This window comes from Myodes glareolus, chromosome 9 (genome assembly GCF_982192425.1).
Source record: "Myodes glareolus chromosome 9, mMyoGla1.1, whole genome shotgun sequence".
NCBI lineage: Eukaryota > Metazoa > Chordata > Mammalia > Rodentia > Cricetidae > Myodes > Myodes glareolus.
In genome coordinates, this window is record NC_142034.1 from 15,530,250 (window position 1) to 15,549,533 (window position 19,284).

The 19,284-nt window shown below is 42.0% G+C and overlaps 1 protein-coding gene across 1 annotated transcript in view; it reads left to right on the forward strand.

Moving 5' to 3' along the window:
- Window positions 1-19,284, forward strand: part of Bptf (bromodomain PHD finger transcription factor) — a 105,644-nt gene that overhangs the window by 48,418 nt on the left and 37,942 nt on the right. The window contains 7 exon segments of the mRNA XM_085695954.2: window positions 2,887-3,074; window positions 4,788-5,143; window positions 5,471-5,602; window positions 10,528-10,657; window positions 11,145-11,283; window positions 12,828-13,007; window positions 15,297-17,586. Of these exon segments, the coding sequence (XP_085552080.2) occupies window positions 2,887-3,074; window positions 4,788-5,143; window positions 5,471-5,602; window positions 10,528-10,657; window positions 11,145-11,283; window positions 12,828-13,007; window positions 15,297-17,586 (3,415 nt within the window).

Consider the following 19,284-nt stretch of genomic DNA (forward strand, 5'->3'; position numbering starts at 1 on the left):
CCCTGTCCATCCCTCCCCATTTTCAATCAACTTAAATTTGTGTGATAATTTAATTCTCTCCTAATACAGACAGGCTTTTTCCAAGTTGCAGGTAAGATGGCACCAGCAATTTGTTCTCGTGTCTTTCCAAGGTCTGTGGCCCAAAGCCCCTACTCTCCTGCTCCAAATCAAAATCTTTGAGGAAGGAATTTGAGTGGCTTATCTTGGATCATATTGTTCCACACCTGTGGCCAGGGCAGGCAAGGTATTATTGATGGCTCAAACAAAAGTATATGATTGAAATGGGTAGGAATGAATTTCTAAAGAACAAGGGCTGTTTCAAAGATAGGACCATGCAGAGAGCTGCGGCTGCATCGTTTGGTCGCTCAGCACAGCATGGCCACTCGTGTTTGTTCCCATCCATCAGTTCACAATGCTTCTGTCTGACCCTCACCTGAAAATGTCTAAAAACCTTTGGCCCACAATTGTGCCCAGTAGTTGTATATAATTATATCTTAAGCCCCGTCTAAGATTTCTCTGTGCTATGCATTGTTTGACAGGTTTGGGTATGTCTTAAGTTTATGACCCATATGAAATTCTGAATTTAGCTGTTGTTCACATTATTGTCCTGACAGTGGAGGGTCTATTTAGGTAGATTTGATGTGGTGACAATGGATGAGAAATGAGATGTGTGCAAGAGGTTCTTCTGGGGGCCATTCCATTGTGATAGCCTAGGTTTTGCTGGCTATTACACAGTATGGGTTGTTGGGAATTACTGTTGGCTGAACAATCATACACAGTAACTTGGCAGAGTTGGGGAGTTCCCTGCCCTTACTCCCCATGTCAGTATAACAAACATTCCCTTTGTAGATTTGTAGGGGTTCCCACTTGTACCTAGTACTTAGTAACTTGCCTCAGGCTTCTTGGACAGGAGCCCTTCTTCTTCTTCACTGTGTTTGGTGGGCCAGTAGTTTTTGTCCTTTGCTTATGCTTGCCAGAGGGGCTGGTTTAGAGCAGATGACTATTTTGCCAACAGGCTGCCTGTAGAGGTTGACTTCTTAATGGCAGCAGTATGGACTTGGGTAGCCTGTGTTCCCTGAGGACCTATCCTTGCCTGTGTCTTCAGCTCTGATGCTTACAGATTAGGTTGTTCTTCGCTTTATTTTTGCTGAACTAGCAAATGCAGAGGGTTAATGCTGAGCAGCGTTGAATTCTAGCTGTGCACTGAGGGGCTTCTTTCAGAAAGCTCTTGCTATGTCCTTCTCTTCTTTCAACTAGTGAGGCCTAAAACCAAGAGAGCATCTATAAAGTCTATTGCAGGATGTAATACATGGTCATAAGAGTTGAGAGCCTTGGGTTAAATCTCCAGCACATGGAGAGTCTAAGAGAAGATAGCAATATTTAGGATCGCTGGCTTTCCAGCCTGCCCAATTTGCTCAGTGGCATATTTTGTAGACTAAGTCTTAAAATACTTGCTGGATTATTTAGGACTAACTCCTATTGGCAGAAATCTACCTCGCTTAAAAACAGAAATGACATTTTATTAGTGGCCTCAACAGGAGCGTCTAAGGCTGGTGAAAGCCTCGGGTGCACTGTCAGGTTCAGGAAGCTAAGCCAGGTTGTCAGCTTCCTCAACATTTGCTCTTCTCATGTCTGCTCTGGAGTATTGGGGGTGGGGGGTTGCTTCCTGCAAGTAACAGTCTTTCTACCATAGAGGTACAAGTTAGAGCCTCTAATTCATACCCTTCCTGCTCACTAATAGAAGAACCAGAATAGTAAGGTGAGGGTTCCGTCCAGTGCTAGAACATGTGCGCAGTACATGCAGGGCTCTCAGTTCAGTCCCAGGGAAGAGAAGGAAACGAGAGGAGAAGCCATACTTAAAAGCTCAAAATGGAACAGGGTGACGACTGGCTGGGAAAGCTGCCTAGTGGGATGGTGGGGTCTTCTGTCTAGTTCTCTCTGGGTGCTGTAGTTGCTTTCAAAGGCAGGATCTCTGGTCCCTAGCCCTATTCCTGTTACACAATTAAAGTGGACAGAACATCTCCCTCCAGAAGGAAGGACAGGTAGGGAACCGATGGAGCCAACCATATCAACCAGTCCCCTGAAATGAACAGATAGCCTCCCCATTTGCGTCTGTCTCTCCTTGCCTAAAATGCCACCATATATGTAATAGGAAAATTCCCATCCTTGGATTTACCAATACTACACTGCTTAATTTCTTTTTTTTAAAGCTTTAAGTTAAAAATCAGGTCTTATTCAATTTTCTGAACAATGGAAAATGTACAGTGATGAATGGCTGGGTATGTATGTTCACTATCCAATGTGAAATTTGTGCATATAGAAAGCAGAAATGGTATCTGGGCATTCAGACTGTCACCGTAAAAAAATGAAGTTATAAAGGAGATGTTGAGAAATCTTTATTATGTTAAAAATAATTGTAATGAATTTTCACAGATAATTATGTACAGTAGAGAAAAATTCAGTTGGCACTTCTAAAGTTCAAGACTTTTACTACTTAAGTGGAAAATCTTTCTGAAATTAACTCCAGCCTTTTAATATACAAATGCACATTAGATATACAAGACAGCATTTTGTATGCATTTGAGTTGTTATGATTGTTATTTGCACGTTTTTGGAGACCCCTCCTCTCCAGTTGATAAGTTTCAAAACAGTTAACACTGTTTTCTGCAGAATAATGAATGGCACACAGTATTTTTGCTTTTTGATGTTTGCTGTTGACAAAAACATTCAAGGATTGATGACATGCTTTGCCTATGAAAGGACTCAATCTGCTTCTTTCTCTTGGACTTTAGATATATATGGCATGTAAGGGTTGGATAAATAAGGCATTCTTAGTTATTTACTTCCCGTCAGCAATCACTTTGTGGCATTTTCATTTGGTAACAGGGGATTTCAGATTGGAGAAGTCTAACGGAGAAATGGCGGAGTCCCCTGGAGCTGGGAGAGGAACGGCTGGCTCCACTCGCATCATCACCAGATTGCGGAACCCAGATAGCAAACTCAGTCAGCTCAAGAGCCAGCAGGTGGCAGCTGCGGCCCATGAAGCAAACAAATTGTTTAAGGAAGGCAAAGAGGTGTGTTCTGTTTAAAACAAAATTCTGTGTACTGTGAATAATTAGGACTGTGGACAGGAGAGATGGCTCAGAGGTTAAGAGAACTGACTGGTCTTCTAATGGTTATATCCCGACTGGGAACTGCATCTGTGGCCTCCAAGGCCACCTGCACTAGTATGCCAACACCCACAGTCAGACACACACTAAATAATTAGAATTGGATTACTGTAAAATCTTATTTAAAAAAGGGAAAAAGGACAGGAAATTTATAGATCTAATTTTGAATTGTGTTTTCTTTAATGTAGTGAGTACCAAGAACAAAACTGTAAGTCTTGTATTGTGGCAAAGAAATTTATACACACAAATTTAGTCCTTTCATTAGAATTCAGTGAGCAGATGCTGTTAGAGTCAGCTAATTGAGTACAATTCTGTTAGGGGTTTTTTGTTGTTGTTGTTGTTTTGTTTTGTTTTTAGAAGATAGTATCTTACTGTGTGGCTCTGACTGACCTGGAGTTTGGTATGTAGACAAGGTGGCCTCAAATTCAGACAGAGTTCTATCTGCCTCTACCTTTCCAGTGCTGGGATTAAAGACTTGCACCACCACAACCCCATTTCCTGCGACCACTTTAGAAGAATGGTTGTCTCTTACAGCTCTTACTAGAGCAGATGATCAAACCTGACACCGAAAGCTCAGCTGCCCAGCTGCAGGCACAGAATGATGACAGCTGTGTCTCTGATGGTTTCCTGGGGAGTCGAGCAGGCCTGAACCACTGAGGAGGCTGCAGCAGGGAAGAATACAGCCAGTCTGAGGCAAGCCTGGCTGTTGTTGAGTGCCAGGCCAACTCAGGCCCTGTCTAAACCCCTGACGTCCCCTCCTACGTCAGCGGAGAAAAGTAAACAACCAGTATTGATTTTGATAGTCCACTCACTGAAAGATTGAGCCCAGCTTTGTGGAAACATTATTTTAAAGACCTCAGGGCCTAGAGCAACTAAAGTTGGAATAATAAAAAGAGCAGCAGTAGAGGATTTTTAGTCATTTTGGGCAAGGGGGTTCGGGGGGATAGTGTGTGTAGTGCTCTCCTATTTCGATAAACTTTGTGCTAGACTTTGATAGACTGATAGTGTGTGTCTGAGATTCATGAACATGCTCAGTGGTGTCTAATCCTCAAGGCCACTCTCCTTTCTTTCTGAGTTATGTCTTCCTTATTTAACTATAAATTACCAACTTTCACCTTTAGTTAGTTTGTTTGTTTTTCGAGACAGGGTTTCTCTGTGTGACCCTTTATAGACCAGAAATATGTGTGTGCACACAAGCCTCCAGGTTAATGAGGGTGTGTCAAAAGACAACTCTGTGAAGTTAATTCTCCTGTCCCACACTTTTGTGGTATCCATGACTTAAAATGGGTCGCCAGACTTGTGTGACAAGTATGTTTACCAACTGCCTTGTGCCCTGAGACAGTCTTGCTATGTAGCTAGCCCTAGCTAAGGCTTGAATTCATGGTCTTCCTGCCTCAGCCTACTGAGTGTTGGCGCTACAGGCATGAGACACCCAGCCTACCTCCAACCTCACTTTAGCGTCTTTTCTCCCTCCACCCCCCCTTTTTTTTACTTTTAAACTCTTAGTCATAAGATGTCTCATGTTTAGAACAATTGATTACAATTGTTGAAAGACAGTTGGTCAGACGAAATTTGCATCTTTGGCATGAATAATGACATTTTGATTTTCCTCATCAGGTGCTGGTAGTTAACTCCCAAGGAGAAGTTTCACGGTTGAGCACCAAAAAGGAGGTGGTCATGAAAGGGAATATCAACAATTATTTTAAGCTGGGACAAGAAGGGAAGTATCGTGTCTACCACAATCAGTACTCTACCAATTCCTTTGCCCTGAATAAACACCAACACAGGGAGGACCACGACAAGAGGAGGCACCTTGCGCATAAATTCTGTCTCACTCCAGCTGGGGAGTTCAAATGGAATGGATCTGTCCACGGGTCCAAAGTCCTTACCATATCCACGTTGAGACTGACCATCACGCAGCTGGAAAGCAACATCCCTTCATCCTTTCTTCATCCCAATTGGGCTTCACACAGGTAAAGGAAACTAAAGCTCATATATTGCTGTAAATATGCTAATTACCTTAAAATTGATCCTTTGATAACTTTAAGTATCAGAAGAAGTCAAATGGAGACCAAAGCTAAAGAATATTGTGTGTCAAGGAATTGAGGGGTCTGGGTGATGCCTGGAGTTGCTCCTGTGTATAAAATCTCCAGCTCTCTGAGCTAAGCCCCCTAGGTGTGCCTTGTGTGTGCTCCTGCCTCATAGAACCCTTTCTCATCTGAGTCATCGTAGACTGTGACTGTTGTGTTTTTCCAGTTAAGAACAATGGAGTGAAATGCTTTCTTTCTTCTGAAATGCAGGGCTAACTGGATCAAGGCCGTTCAGATGTGTAGCAAACCCAGAGAGTTTGCGTTGGCTCTTGCAATTTTGGAGTGTGCAGTTAAACCTGTTGTGATGCTGCCAATATGGCGGGAGTCTTTAGGACACACAAGGTGAGTGAATTCTTAGCTTTGGGATTGATGAGTATTGAATATTTCTGAAATGCTAGATCATTAATAATTATGGAATAGCCCAAGAGGTCATAGTAAAGACCATCTCTTCCCAGTCTCCATTAATTCCCAGGATGCAAGACCGTGATGAAGATGAAACAAGATCAAATACATTTTTTTAATAAATTTTTATTTATGTGTGTGGACTTGTGCATGCAATGGGTATGAATAGATGGAGAAAAGTTTATTCTTGGCAGGTGACTCTGCCCCTTGAGCCAACTTGCCAGTCCCACATACATATTAAAAGTGAAAAGCTGAAACAGTGGTTCATTGAGAGACCCTGTCCTTAATAAATATATTAATAAAGTGTTAGATGTCCACCTCTAGCCTCCAGTTGCATGTGCATTCCCAAGCACACCTGTGTCCGCAGACACACACACTTTAGAAAATAAGAATAAAAAATTTAAAAATTATTCTGAGGACCGAACTATACACACAAGACTTTGATTTTAATCCTAGAATTTTAAGCTAAATAAGCGTGTGTGTGTGTGTGTAGCTGTGTCAGATGTGTCAGATGTGATTGTACATGCCCTTAATTCTAGCACCAAGGCTGAGGTAAGAGAATCACAAGTTGCAGGATCCCATCTAAACAAAAAGATAAACTATCAAGAATCATCGTTGCAAACGTATTATACTTTTTAACTCTTTAAAGCACCAATCAAGAGTCAGTCTGTCTGCCCTCCTACTGGGTCACTTGAGTGGTGTAATCCCCTAACTTTTTACAATAGAAATGTATTTTCAAGCCCTTTAAACATGTTTTGTTTATAATGATGTTTTTAAAACTCGAATATGGTGGCTCACATCTGTACTGGTAGCACTTGGGGAAGTGTAGGCAACAGGGTCACCTTGTTTGGGGCCTGAGGTATAGAATAAGACTGTCCCCAAACCAAGCAGTTTAAACGAAAAGTCATGGGCCATACCTTTAATCTCAGCACTCGGGAGGCAGAGGCAGGTGGATCTCTGAGTTTGAGGACAGCCAGGGCTACACAGAGAAACCCTGTCTTGGAACCCCTCCCCCCCAACACATACAAAAAAAAAGCAAAAACATAAAAACAGGACAAGAAGAATAAATTTCTTGGTGATGTCAGTTTTTGTCCTGTCACTATAAAATTTCATTCACGTGTAGTTGGATTTTTGGGGGTAGAATTTGGTAAGATACTTAAGATTTATTTAGAAATAATATTAATAAAACTCTGAATTAGAAGGACAAGCTGAGCCAGTTGTGGTGGCGCATGCCGGTAGGATTTGCTAAAGGAGGCAGAGACAGGAGGATGACGAATTCGAGGCCAGTCTGGGCTACACATTTAAAATAAAAAGGACAAGCTGAGCTGGGCGTAATGGTGCTCACCCTTAATCTCCATGCTTGTGAGGTAGAGGTAGACAGAGTTCTGTGAATTTGAGGCTATCCTGATCTACACAGCAAGGTCCAAGCCAATTACTGCTACATGGTAAGTAAGATCTTGTGGGGCTTGGGGATCATTGCTCAGGGGAGAAGGCCAGAAAGTCTCCATGCTGAAATGTCAATTGTCATCACTGCTGTGGTCCTGCTGTGTCTAGAAGACACTGTTCGGGCCTGGTCCTCCCCAGCCTCTGGTACTTAGGATCTTTCTTTCCCGCTCTTCTTCCCTTGAGCCTTAGGGAAAGTGATGTGACAGAGATGTTGTACTGTGAGTGAGCAATCCACAGACCCTTGCTCTCTCTCTGATGTGGTCAGCTTACCTGCCCTTGTCCACTGCACAGAACTACTTGTCTGGTGAGGTTTGAGAGCTCAGCCTTCTGGCCTACACACACAGTTGTGTACACCACACTCAAGTGAATAAAATACTCGGTTAGCATCTTAGATGCAATGAGTACCTCTGCTCAAGGCTCCTGCCAAGCCTGAGAACCTGAGTTTGATAAGACCCTAGCTCGGGAAGTAACAAGCCAGGCATGTGGTAGGTGCTTTCAGTCTCAGCGCTTGGGACATGGAGGCAGGTGGATTGGAAATACAAGAGCAGTCTTAGCCCAGAACTTGAGGCCATTGTGGGATATATTAGATTCTATCTCAGGAAACAAACATGAAAACCCCTGAAGAGATGTTTTGGGGGTTAAGAGAACTGGTTGCTCTTCCAGAAGACCTGAGTTCAGTTCTCAGCACTCAGGTGGTGATTAACAACTATCTGTAACTCCAGTACCTGGGATCTGGTGTGGTCTTCTGGCCCCTCTAAGCACCTACAAACATGAGGTGCAAATAAACTCATTCAGGCTCCCACATCTACACATTAGATAAGTAATAAAATAAATAAATATTCATCTAAAGAATAGGTATTATATTGAGGTACTCACATCGTTAATTTCGTTTTTTACATAGCAGAGGGTGGAGAATTAAGATTGAGGCCAACCTGAGCTAAGTAACATACATGAACCTTCTCTCAAAAAATATAACAAAATAGGGGCTGGAGAGATGGCTCAGTGGTTAAGAGCATTGCCTGCTCTTCCAACGGTCCTGAGTTCAATTCCCGGCAACCACATGGTGGCTCACAACCACCTGTAATGAAGTCTGGTGCCCTCTTCTGGCCTGCAGGCATACACACAGACAGAATATTGTATACATAATAAATAAATAAATATTAAAAAAATATAACAAAATATTGGAGGCTGTCAGAGCACTTTCTGGTCAGAAGCAGCAGGATGGTACATTCACGGATTTCTCAAATAAGTCCTCAGACACTTGGAAGCGCCTCTGTGGACACTGCATGCCATTGAGCAAAAAGGACATGTTTCAAGGAAGAAGCCTCAAATTGATCAAGGTTAAAAAACAAAACTAGGGACTGGAGAGGTGGCTTAGCAGGTAAGAGCACTGCCTGCTCTTCCACAGGACCTGGGTTCAACTCCCAGCACCCACATGGCAACTCACAACTATCTCTAACTTCAATATCTGACACCCTCACGCAGACATATATGCAGGCAAAATATCAGTGCAAATTTAAAAAAAACACAATGTTAATTAGAAGAAAGACAAAACATGAATTAAGTTACATTATTGTTTTGATACTTTTCTTTTTAAACAGATTTAAAACAAAGGTGCAATGGAGGAGGGAATTGAACACATTTTTAAAATTGTAGGTGGAAAACCATTATTGTAATCAAACTCAAAAGAGAGATGACAAATTGAGGGAAAATATCTACACCACAAATGGAAAATGTTCTCAATTGACAAAGACCTTCTATAAAGGAAATGGACTAACAGTCCAGTACAAGTGAAACACAGGACCTGAATAGGCATTGTGCAGGAAATACGTGTGAAGGACTAGTAGACACAGAGCAGTGACTTCTGCCATAGTTGGAAATCAGTGGAATGGGATTGTTTGCCACCCAGTTTGTAAGTGTGATACTCAGCTCAAATGTATGGGGCAGCAGTTGGGTTTGTGACTGACAGGCCCAGGTGTGCCTGTGCTTGCTTCTTTTTGTCAACATTTCAAGTACAGGAACCTCTAGTCTCTGCCATCCCGTCACTGAGGAGGGCTGTGGAGGGCTACTCCCCATGTTCTGCATGAAAGACACACAATGTTGTATATGGTATCTCTGCAGTAATACCACAGCACAGAGTCCTGGGCACTGCCTGGAGATTAGGGGTGGAGCCAACAGTTCATTCTTGTGGTCTGGCTCTCAGGTGACTATGGAGAAAGGAAAATCTGCCACCCTCTTCCCCCGCCCCCCCCCCCCCGGTAGTGTGGGATGACAACTGGAGCTGCATGGTCCCATCCTGATGGGGCTCTTTGAAGTCTCCAGGTCATCAGTAGTGTCCAGGGCTTTCTGTCTCAGACAGGATTCAACTACAGATTGAACTCTTTGTGTTGCTGCCTTTCCCCATAAAGACTCTTTTGGTGGTGGCCCAAGCAATAGAACTTTACTCAGCATCAACACACATCACAATGAACTATACCAAAGCAAAGGAAAGCCTTTGTATCTGTTTGCTTGTGGACAGAAGCCGAGAGCCCAAGGGTGCCTGTCAGCAGCGTGATCTGCACTGCCACTGTCTGAACTGGAGGTGGTCCCTCAGGAATACACATGGAAGCTGTGGAAACTGATGATGGTGGCACAGTTCCACCGTGGTCCTATCCCTGAGGCTGTACCTTGCTGTGGCTATAGCCCCCGATTTACTCCTAGTTCTGAGACAGGGAACAGGCGTCCCCCTTTCACTCTGCCCAGCAGTTGTCACGCTAGCGGGCAGTATCTGACGATGCTGCATGTTGAGGCTTCAGTACAGAGGGAGAAGATGGGGAGGGAGAATGCTTACTTTCTTGTTTATTCCTTTGAGACAGCATCTCAGTGGGCGTCCCCGCCCACTGTAACCACAGACTCCCATGTGCTGAGATGGCAGGCTTTTGCTACCAAGGCTGAATTTAATTAATTTTTAAAAATTGTGTTGTGCAGCTGGGTGGTGTGTTGTGATATGGGAAGACTTGGTGGTAGAATGCTTGCCTAGCATACCGAAGACCCATGCTTTAATCTCCAGCATTACGAGGATAAAAAGTGTCTGGCCTGAAAGGCCTCCTAGTGTTTGTATTTGCTGGTTAGAATTCATAGTCTGAGTTGTTTATGTAGTGTCGGTTCTATTTACAGTGGATTCTACATGGGTATTCGTAGTGTTGGCTTGTACAAAGAAACATTAGTCTTTCTTTGGGGAGGTGTTTAGAAGGGCTATTCCTTTTTATGGCTAGTTTTCTGTTCTGATCGCTCCTCTTAGGGAATGTCACATCTGCTTATTTTTGTCTGGGGTGTAGGGTTCTAACTAAGCACTCTCTGATTTTCTTCCTAATTTTTAGTATAACGTTCATATCTTTTTCCTTTTTCAAAATTAATTTTTTTAATCTGTGTATTCTTAGGTTACATAGGATGACATCAATTGAAAGGGAAGAAAAGGAGAAAGTTAAAAAAAAGGAGAAAAAACAGGAGGAGGAGGAGACGATGCAGCAGGCCACGTGGGTAAAATACACGTTTCCAGTGAAGCACCAGGTAACCAGCCCTGCGGCTTGCAGCTCACGCCTTTGCAGTCATTCTGCTTTACTTCGTAACTGTTGAATTAACGAGGTGGTGTGAACACATCTTGTAATTTTGTAAGCTTGATTTTTCTCTTAGAATTTGATACCAATTTGTTGAAATTAGTAATAAAAGTAAAAGCATTGTTAAATTTAATAGCAGTGTTGCAATCTTTCATAAATCTTTAGATTCCAACTGAAAATTGATTATTTGGTAAATTTAATTAATTTTACCTGATTCTTTAATTATTATAGTTTTATCTATTTATGTGAGTGTGAGAGCGCACGCACATACAGAGGTTGCAGGACAATTGGCAGGAGTTGGTTCTCCTGTTTTTAACCTGTGTGCCCTTGCCCACTCCGCCATATCTCTGGTTCAGTTTGCCTGATTTTTGGCCTGTGTTCAGCAGATACTTCTAATACCAAGTGTGCTTCTTTAACCATTGGGTTTTCATTTCTACCAGGTTTGGAAACAAAAAGGAGAGGAATACAGAGTGACGGGGTATGGCGGCTGGAGCTGGATTAGTAAAACACATGTTTATAGGTTCCTTCCCAAACTACCAGGAAACACCAATGTGAACTACAGGAAGCCCTTTGAAGGAGGTGAGTAATGGACGGTTTCAGTAGCTATAGCTAAGAGGAAATCTTCGCTGTTTGCACTGCCACTGTTGTCTTTTGTTTGTAGGAAAACTGCTAATCAGTAGTATTTCTTAGAAGTTCATAGTTTACTGGCCTTATTTCAGGTAAATGTATTCTTATGGAAATTGTAATAGCATGTGGAAAATACTGTTGGGATTTACTAATTTACAAGTTCTAAAGTTTTCTTATTTAAGATTATTTATATTTTATGTTTATGAGTGTTTTACCTTCATGTATCTCTGTGTAGCACATGGGCATGCCTGTTGCCCACAGAACCCACAAAGAGGACATTCAGTTCCCTGGACTTGGAGTTAAGAGATGACTGTTGGCCTCCATGTGGGTGTTGGGAACTGAACTTAGGTCCTCTGCACAAACCACAAGTGCTGTTAACAACAGAGCCCTCTCCAGCCCCATAAACTAAAGGTTTTTAAATTACCTTTATTTATAAGGCTTTGATGTGCAGGATTTTAGTTACAGAAAAACGAGAAAAAGTAATTTTTAAAAATACTCAGTCATGTAATTATTATATTCAAAATAGGGATTTTTTTTTTTGGTTCTACCTACCCCAAGACTTTCTAGTCAGTACTAGTTGACATTTTCAGCGCTATGACATGCATAAACCTAGAAGGGAAGTGAATAGGGACGCCATGACAGACACCAGTATTCTGAGTTAAAGAGCTCAAAAAATGTCTCGCTTCTGTTTATGTCCTGTCTTGAGTGCCACTCCTCAACATCTAACATCAACTTAAATGTCAGCGTGTGTGTAGTACTTCATTTGGTTTGGTTTGGTTTTTTTGTTTGTTTGGTTGGGTTTTGTTGTTGTTGTTGTTGTTGTTGTTTGTTTGGGGTTTTTTTTGGTTTTTTGAGACAAGGTTTCTCTGGCTTTGGTGCCTGTCCCAGAACTCACTCTTATAGACCAGGCAGGCTTATAAACAACCAGAGTGGGCTGGAGAGATGGCTCAACAGTTAAGAACATTGCCTGCTCTTCCAGAGGTCCTGAGTTCAAATCCCAGCAACCACATGGTGGTTCACAACCATCTGTAATGAGGTCTGGTGTCCTCTTCTGGCCTACAGACATACACGCAGACAGAACATTGTGTACATAATAAATAAAGAAATAAATAAATGAATGAATGAATGAATAAATAAATATTTTTTTTAAAGAAATAAATGACCAGAGTTTGGTTCCTAGCATCCACATTTAGTAGCTTAATAGTCCCCTGTAACTACAGGGATTTTGATTTCCTCTTCTCACCCCTGTGGGCATCTGCACACAGATTTACATAAACACACACTCACACACACAAGAATAAAAATAAGCTGGGCTGTGGTGGCACACACCTTTAATTCCAGCATATCTCTGTGAGTTTGAGGCCAGCCTGGTCTACAGAATAAGTTTCAGGACAGCCAGAGCTACACACCTGTCTCAAAAAACAAAAACAAAAATAAATAAAAATAAAAGTTCTAATATTACAACTGTCTGTTGCCATACATGTAATTCTTTTTAGCCAAAATTGATACAGACGATAATAAGGATGAATCAGATAAAAGAAAAAGTCCACGGAGTCCAAAAAAAATTAAGACAGAATGTGATTCTGGGAAAGATGAGGCAAAAGATGCTGAAGCTGCAGCAGCTGCAGACGACAGTGCAATGGAGCTCTCCAAGGTGTCTGAGAAGAAGGACCACGGTAAGCAGGGGCCAGGATGGTGGGGTCAGGGCGACGAGAATGCCCTGACAGGTCCCATGGCCAAGATACTGCACCCTCTCATAAGAGTGTAATTCATGTAGTGGGTGATTGACCGTGCCATCTGTAAATGCTGTAGATGTTCACAGACTTGGTCAGCATCTATGACAGTTCCACAGCATTTCATCATGCCAAAGGAAGTCGCTTTCTGATCCCAACCCATCAGTCTATTCTTGGTTGATTTGTCTGTTTTAGACATTTTTAAAATGAAGTTAGGCAGTCTATTGGCCTCCTTTAATCTGACACAATGATTTTTTATATTTATTTATTTATTATGTATACAATATTCTGTCTGTGTGTATGTCTGCAGGCCAGAAGAGGGCACCAGACCCCATTACAGATGGTTGTGAGCCACCATGTGGTTGCCGGGAATTGAACTCAGGACCTTTGGAAGAGCAGGCAATGCTCTTAACCTCTGAGCCATCTCTCCAGCACTGACACAATGTTTTCAAGGTTCATCCACATTGTAGCATATTCCAAAGAACACTCCACTGTATTGCTAGGCCACAATTCATCTGTCCAATCATTGATCAGTGAATAATTGGCTGTTTCTGGTTTCTATCTGTTATAAACACTGACACTTTAAGTTTTAGGATTTGTTCCTTGTTTGTTTGAGAAAGAAACTCACTGTGTAACTCTGATTGGCCTGGAACTCACTATGTAGAGCAGGCTGGTCTGGAACATACAGAGAATCCACCTACTTCTGCCTCCTGAGTGCTTGGGATTAAAGGTGCCACCATAACCAGCTAATGTTTAGTTGGATTTTTTGTTTGTTTGTTTGATTTTGTTTTTAAACATTAATTTGTTTTGTGGGTCCCAGAGATAGAACTCAGGACCTCACACATGCTTGATAACAAAGCCTTTACCTAGTGAGCCATCTCACCAGCCTATACAAGTGTTTCTGTATATAGAAGTTTTCACTTCTTAATGGTGTACCAAGGAGTGGAATTGCATGATTGTATGGGGGCTCTATATTTAAACTTTTGAGAAAGTTTAGGACCAGTGAGGTATATAAATAAAAACGTTGGGAGATGACACACTGGGAAATGTGCTTAGTGCTTAGCATGAGGACTAGGAACTCATATCCCCAGACTCCATGTATGTGCCACTGGGGCATTGGTGGCCTGCCTGAAATTCCAGCACTGGAATCTAGAGTCTTGCTAACTAGACCAGCTCTGCGTTCAAGGAATAAAATGGAGACATAATGAAAAAGAATCCAGAGGTCAGCCTTGGGCCTCCTATACATAAATGTAAATGCATGCACACACACGCATGCACACAGACACCCACTGTATATATGTATACACAAAGAGGAACCTAAGCAAACATACATGCATAAAATGAAAACATAGGCTAAGCATGGTGGTTTGCACCTATAATCCTTGTACTTGGGAGACTGGGGCAGAAGATTGACTTGAGTCTGAGGCTTGTCGGGGCTACAAAGTGAGACACAAAACAGTTTCTGGCTTGAGTGCTTATGACTCCTTGGATTACATGTTGTTTCTCCACACATCAAAAAAAAATCTGACTTTTTTGCTCAAATCAAACACTAATTTTGAACTGTTTATAAGTAATAGAACTGGAGGAGATTTTTAACTAATGAAAAGAAACAAAAACAAGTCATCTATAATTCTAGCACTTCAGAAGCTGGGGATAAAGAGTCATTGCAAACCCAGCCTAGTAGACACAGTGAGTTCCAGGACCCCGCTACGTGAAAATAACTAATTAGTTAATTGATGAGAAATGAGAATTAAATAATTCATTAATGTGGAAAAAAAACTGGAAGAAACAAATAGAAGTTTTAAACCCATAGATGCCTGATAGCACATGTGCCAAAAGTGGTTTAGATTAGTTTGTTGTATGACCTAGGATATCCTCAAAACTCGTACTACTCCTGCCTCTGCCTCCCCACAGTGCTGGGTGACGTACCTCCATCCAGCTTAGCACAGTTGATAACCATACTGTAGGTATAATGTACACACTCAATAGCCTGTCATAGGCTAAATCATTTTCCCAGTATAGAATCCCATCAATTTAGGTACCAAAAATCAGAATCATCCAATATTTGAAATGTTATATATTTTTTAGCCCCATTTAAAGTTTAGCAGTGTCCATGACCTACCTCTACATATGAAAATAACAATAGTAGATACTTCTGAAAATGAAAATTTCTCATGAGGAAAATAACTTCATAGTGAAAATTACGTTTTTATCAATGTCTTTAATTCACAGATGTAAAAGAAGTTTTGGAGTCTGATAATGACAAATCCTTCAAGGAAGAACCGATGGAGATAGATGATAATGTGAAAACAGAGTCCCTTGTAAACTGTCAGGAGAATACTCAAGTGGATGTGGTCAATGTCAGTGAGGGCTTCCATCTAAGGACTAGTTACAAAAAGAAAACAAAATCCTCGAAACTGGACGGGCTCCTGGAAAGACGTATTCGACAGTTCACACTGGAAGAGAAACAGCGCCTTGAAAAGTTGAAGCTGGAGAGTGGGGTGAAGGGAGTAGGCAAACCCCCCATAAGTGCTCTGCAAAGCCCCTCTGAATCAGCAGTAACTGCAAAGGCCAGCGAAGGCTGTCAGAGTGACTTGTTTAGACAGGAACAGAGCCCCAGTCCAAGCCAGGCTAGCCCTGGGGACTCAGGACAGGGGTGCTCACCAAGTGATTCCACAGTTCTTGGCCTCAGTGATACTAGTCTGAGTACAAACCAACTCTATCAGAAAGATCAAGTGTCAGATGGTGTCTCTGTTCAGAGTTCAGGGCCAAACTGTCACAGACAGAGCACTCTTGAAAGTGGCCTTGATGCCAGGGTCTCAGAGCCCACCAGTAAGAGACTGGAACTAAGTCAGACTAAAACAAAAGGAAGTGACTTTTTCATTGATGACTCTAAACCAGCCAGTGCAGATGACGTTGGTACCTTGATCTCTAAGAGCAAAAAGCCACTCCCACAGGAAGATAGCATCATTGTGCCTTCTTCCAAGAGTACTTTACCTGTATCAGTACTTAAAAGTACCAGTGACAGAGATGCCCGGTCCTTCTCAAAAGCAGTGGACTTTGATGGGAAACCAGGTTGTAACTCTGAATATAATAGCACTTTGGAAAATAGTTCTGATACTATGTCTATTCAGGATAGCAGTGAAGAAGACATGATTGTTCAGAATAGCAATGAATGTATCTCTGAGCAGTTCACAACTCCAGACCAAGGCATGGAGAGTGTGGAGCCGTCAAAATATGAGTTAGTTCCTAAATCTGCTGAAAATTGTGAAGATAAACTACAGGGTAAGGTAACTGAAGCAAATGGTAAGAAAATAGGGCAGCACCAGAAACTGGACGAGAGATCAGTTAACAAATGTGTTGGCCAAGTAAGCCTAAAACATATCACCGACAAAAAGAATAATGACAATCGAGATTCTGAAAAGAAAGGACAGAAGGCAAATAAATTCCAGATAAATGGCAAAGATAGTAAAGCTAAGGGGTACCTGAAAGGGCAGTGTGCAAAGGACGGCTCTGAAGGAAAAGCTGTGAATGTTACTATTGAACCAAAGGTCAATAATGTCAATAAAGTCATCCCTGGAAATGTCAAGTCACTGGCTGTTAAAGAATCTGCTGTGAAGCCCTTTGTTAATGGTGACATCATCATGGAAGATTTCAATGAACAAAACAGTTCAGAAAACAACTTAAATTTACTGAGTCCTTCAGATGCCAAAGGTAATCACCAAGAGAGCCTACACACGCTACCGTCCACCAAAGAGTCAGACAGTACCCAGGTAACCATACCTCCAGCCCCATGCCCAGAAAGTAACTCATTTAATCAGGTGGAAGATATGGAAACAGAAAGTTCAGAGGTTAAGAAGGTTACCCCATCTCCTGTTGCTTCTAATCTTAGTAATGACTTCATGGATGAAAATGGTCTGCCCTCCAGCAAGGACAGGAATGTCAATGGAGAACCCAAAAGGAAAACGATCATCACAGAGGTCACCACGATGACATCCACTGTTGCCACAGAATCAAAAACTGTCATTAAGGTAGCAAAGGGGGACAAGCAAACTGTGGTTTCTTCCACAGAAAATTGTGCCAGATCCACTGTCACAACTACCACTACCACTGTGACAAAGCTCTCCACACCCTGCCCAGACAGCAGTATTGACACCATCTCTGTAAAGGAGCAGAGTAGAACCGTGGTCACCACGACAGTTACAGACTCGCAGACTACTGCAGGAAACACACTGGTAACATCTATGACAGTGAGCAAAGAATACTCCACAAGAGACAAGGTGAAACTGATGAAGTTCTCAAGACCCAAGAAGACCCGTTCTGGAACAGCCCTGCCGTCCTACAGGAAGTTTGTTACCAAGAGCAGCAAAAAGAGCATTTTCGTGTTGCCTAATGATGACTTGAAAAAGCTGGCCAGGAAAGGAGGGATCCGGGAAGTCCCTTACTTTAATTATAATGCAAAACCTGCCTTGGACATATGGCCATATCCTTCTCCTAGACCAACCTTTGGTATCACGTGGAGGTATGTACTTTATAGTTATTTGGGGGAGGGAGGCTAAAGAAGTTTTTTAAAATCACATTTTTAAGTAAAAATGAGCTCCTAGACGAGAGGGAAGCATATATGTAATGGCCAAGGTTAGTGATGGAAATGAGATACAGAAAGCTTCTAGCTCTGCCCAGCGGGTGGTACTAACGTTTACCCAGCAGCTACGGACTTACTGAAAATGTAAGGGATTTTTTTAATATGCATGTCCATTTTTACTTCCACGAGACAAGAGAACACACCAAGTTTGTTTTCATGGTCTGACTTTGAAGTTACTGCATGTTGTTTGCTCTGCACCACAACCACAGAATTAGATGATCACTTCCTGGGTTTCATAAAAATATGCCTGTAATTTCACAAAGCCCATCATATATGTAAGAAAAGATAGACTGTAATTTCCTAGGAAATGTCCTAAAATGCAGAAATAGTCTTATTCAGAATGCTCTGGGTTCTTGTGTTTGGGAACAAGCCTCAGTTTATAGTATTGACAGTGGTTAATCCATATTCATTTTTCACTGGGAAGGGGGCTTAGAAGTTCTCCTATGGACATGAGTAATTTGCCTATGACCCCAGAGGCCAGGTTAAGCACAGTACCTGCTTTTCCTGACCCCAGCCAGCACTTCATGTGCTGTTTGTGTTCCACATGCTTGTCCAGGCTCTGTCCCTTTCCATGTCTCTGTCTCTGTCTTTTCCCCTTTTTGAGAGGGATGAGGGATGAACATAAGCATTAAGAATGGCAAGCTTGGAAAGCAGCGTGATCTAGGCTCCAGTTAGTGTTAGTGGTCATTCCAGCTGGTTACCGAGCAGGGCATCATCTCTCTTAAGATTTCATTTCAGCATGTCTTAAGTATTTCCAGATTCAGTTACCATCATTCTTCTTTCTGTTCTTTATATTGGAGTTTGCTACCTAGTGTCAGAAAAGACCACAAAACCAGTGTAAATGCAAATTCTCCCTAAAGGAATTCATTGGCTCTGGTGACCACTCATCGTTTCTATGAGCACGTTTTTATGCCTCCTCGTTGATTTGAAGTAAAATGTCATCACTCCATGGCACATGCACTAGAGACAGCTGAAAAGTACACTTTCTCTGCAGGGCCTGCAATGAAGGATTTGCAGAATCCTGCAGGGAATCAAGGAACTCTTCATTGCAGTTCATGGAGTTGTAGGATTGCTCTGTACTTTTCTGCTTTCTTCATTGAGAGCGGTCCCAAAGTGCACCCTTGACTGTCCTGCAGGTAACTTCTTTCCCACTGGAAAAGTTACTACATACCAGTAGTTGGACTCAGATGCCTGGCAGGTGTTCTGAAGTGCAACATAGTTCGCTGGGAAGCACTGTCCTCTGAGCCTGGAAACAACCAGGCCCCAGTCCTAACCCTTGGGTGGGCGCCTGCAGTGCAGGTACCTTGACTTAGAGGATTTTGTTATGTGCTGGCATGTATCATCTGTTAGTCGCTCTCTCATTTTTTAATGGAAAGAAATACCTTACTGTACATTCTTAATCTGTTGAAATTGAAACTAATAACTATCACTTCTGACTAATAGAAGCATGGGTAAAAATATGTGTTATTTTGATTGAGGAAACTTTTTTAAAAAATACTACAAAAACTATGTAAAGTGCATTTTTATACTAACCTTTGAGTCTCATGTGTTTACTGCTTAGTAGAAGAATTCCAAGAG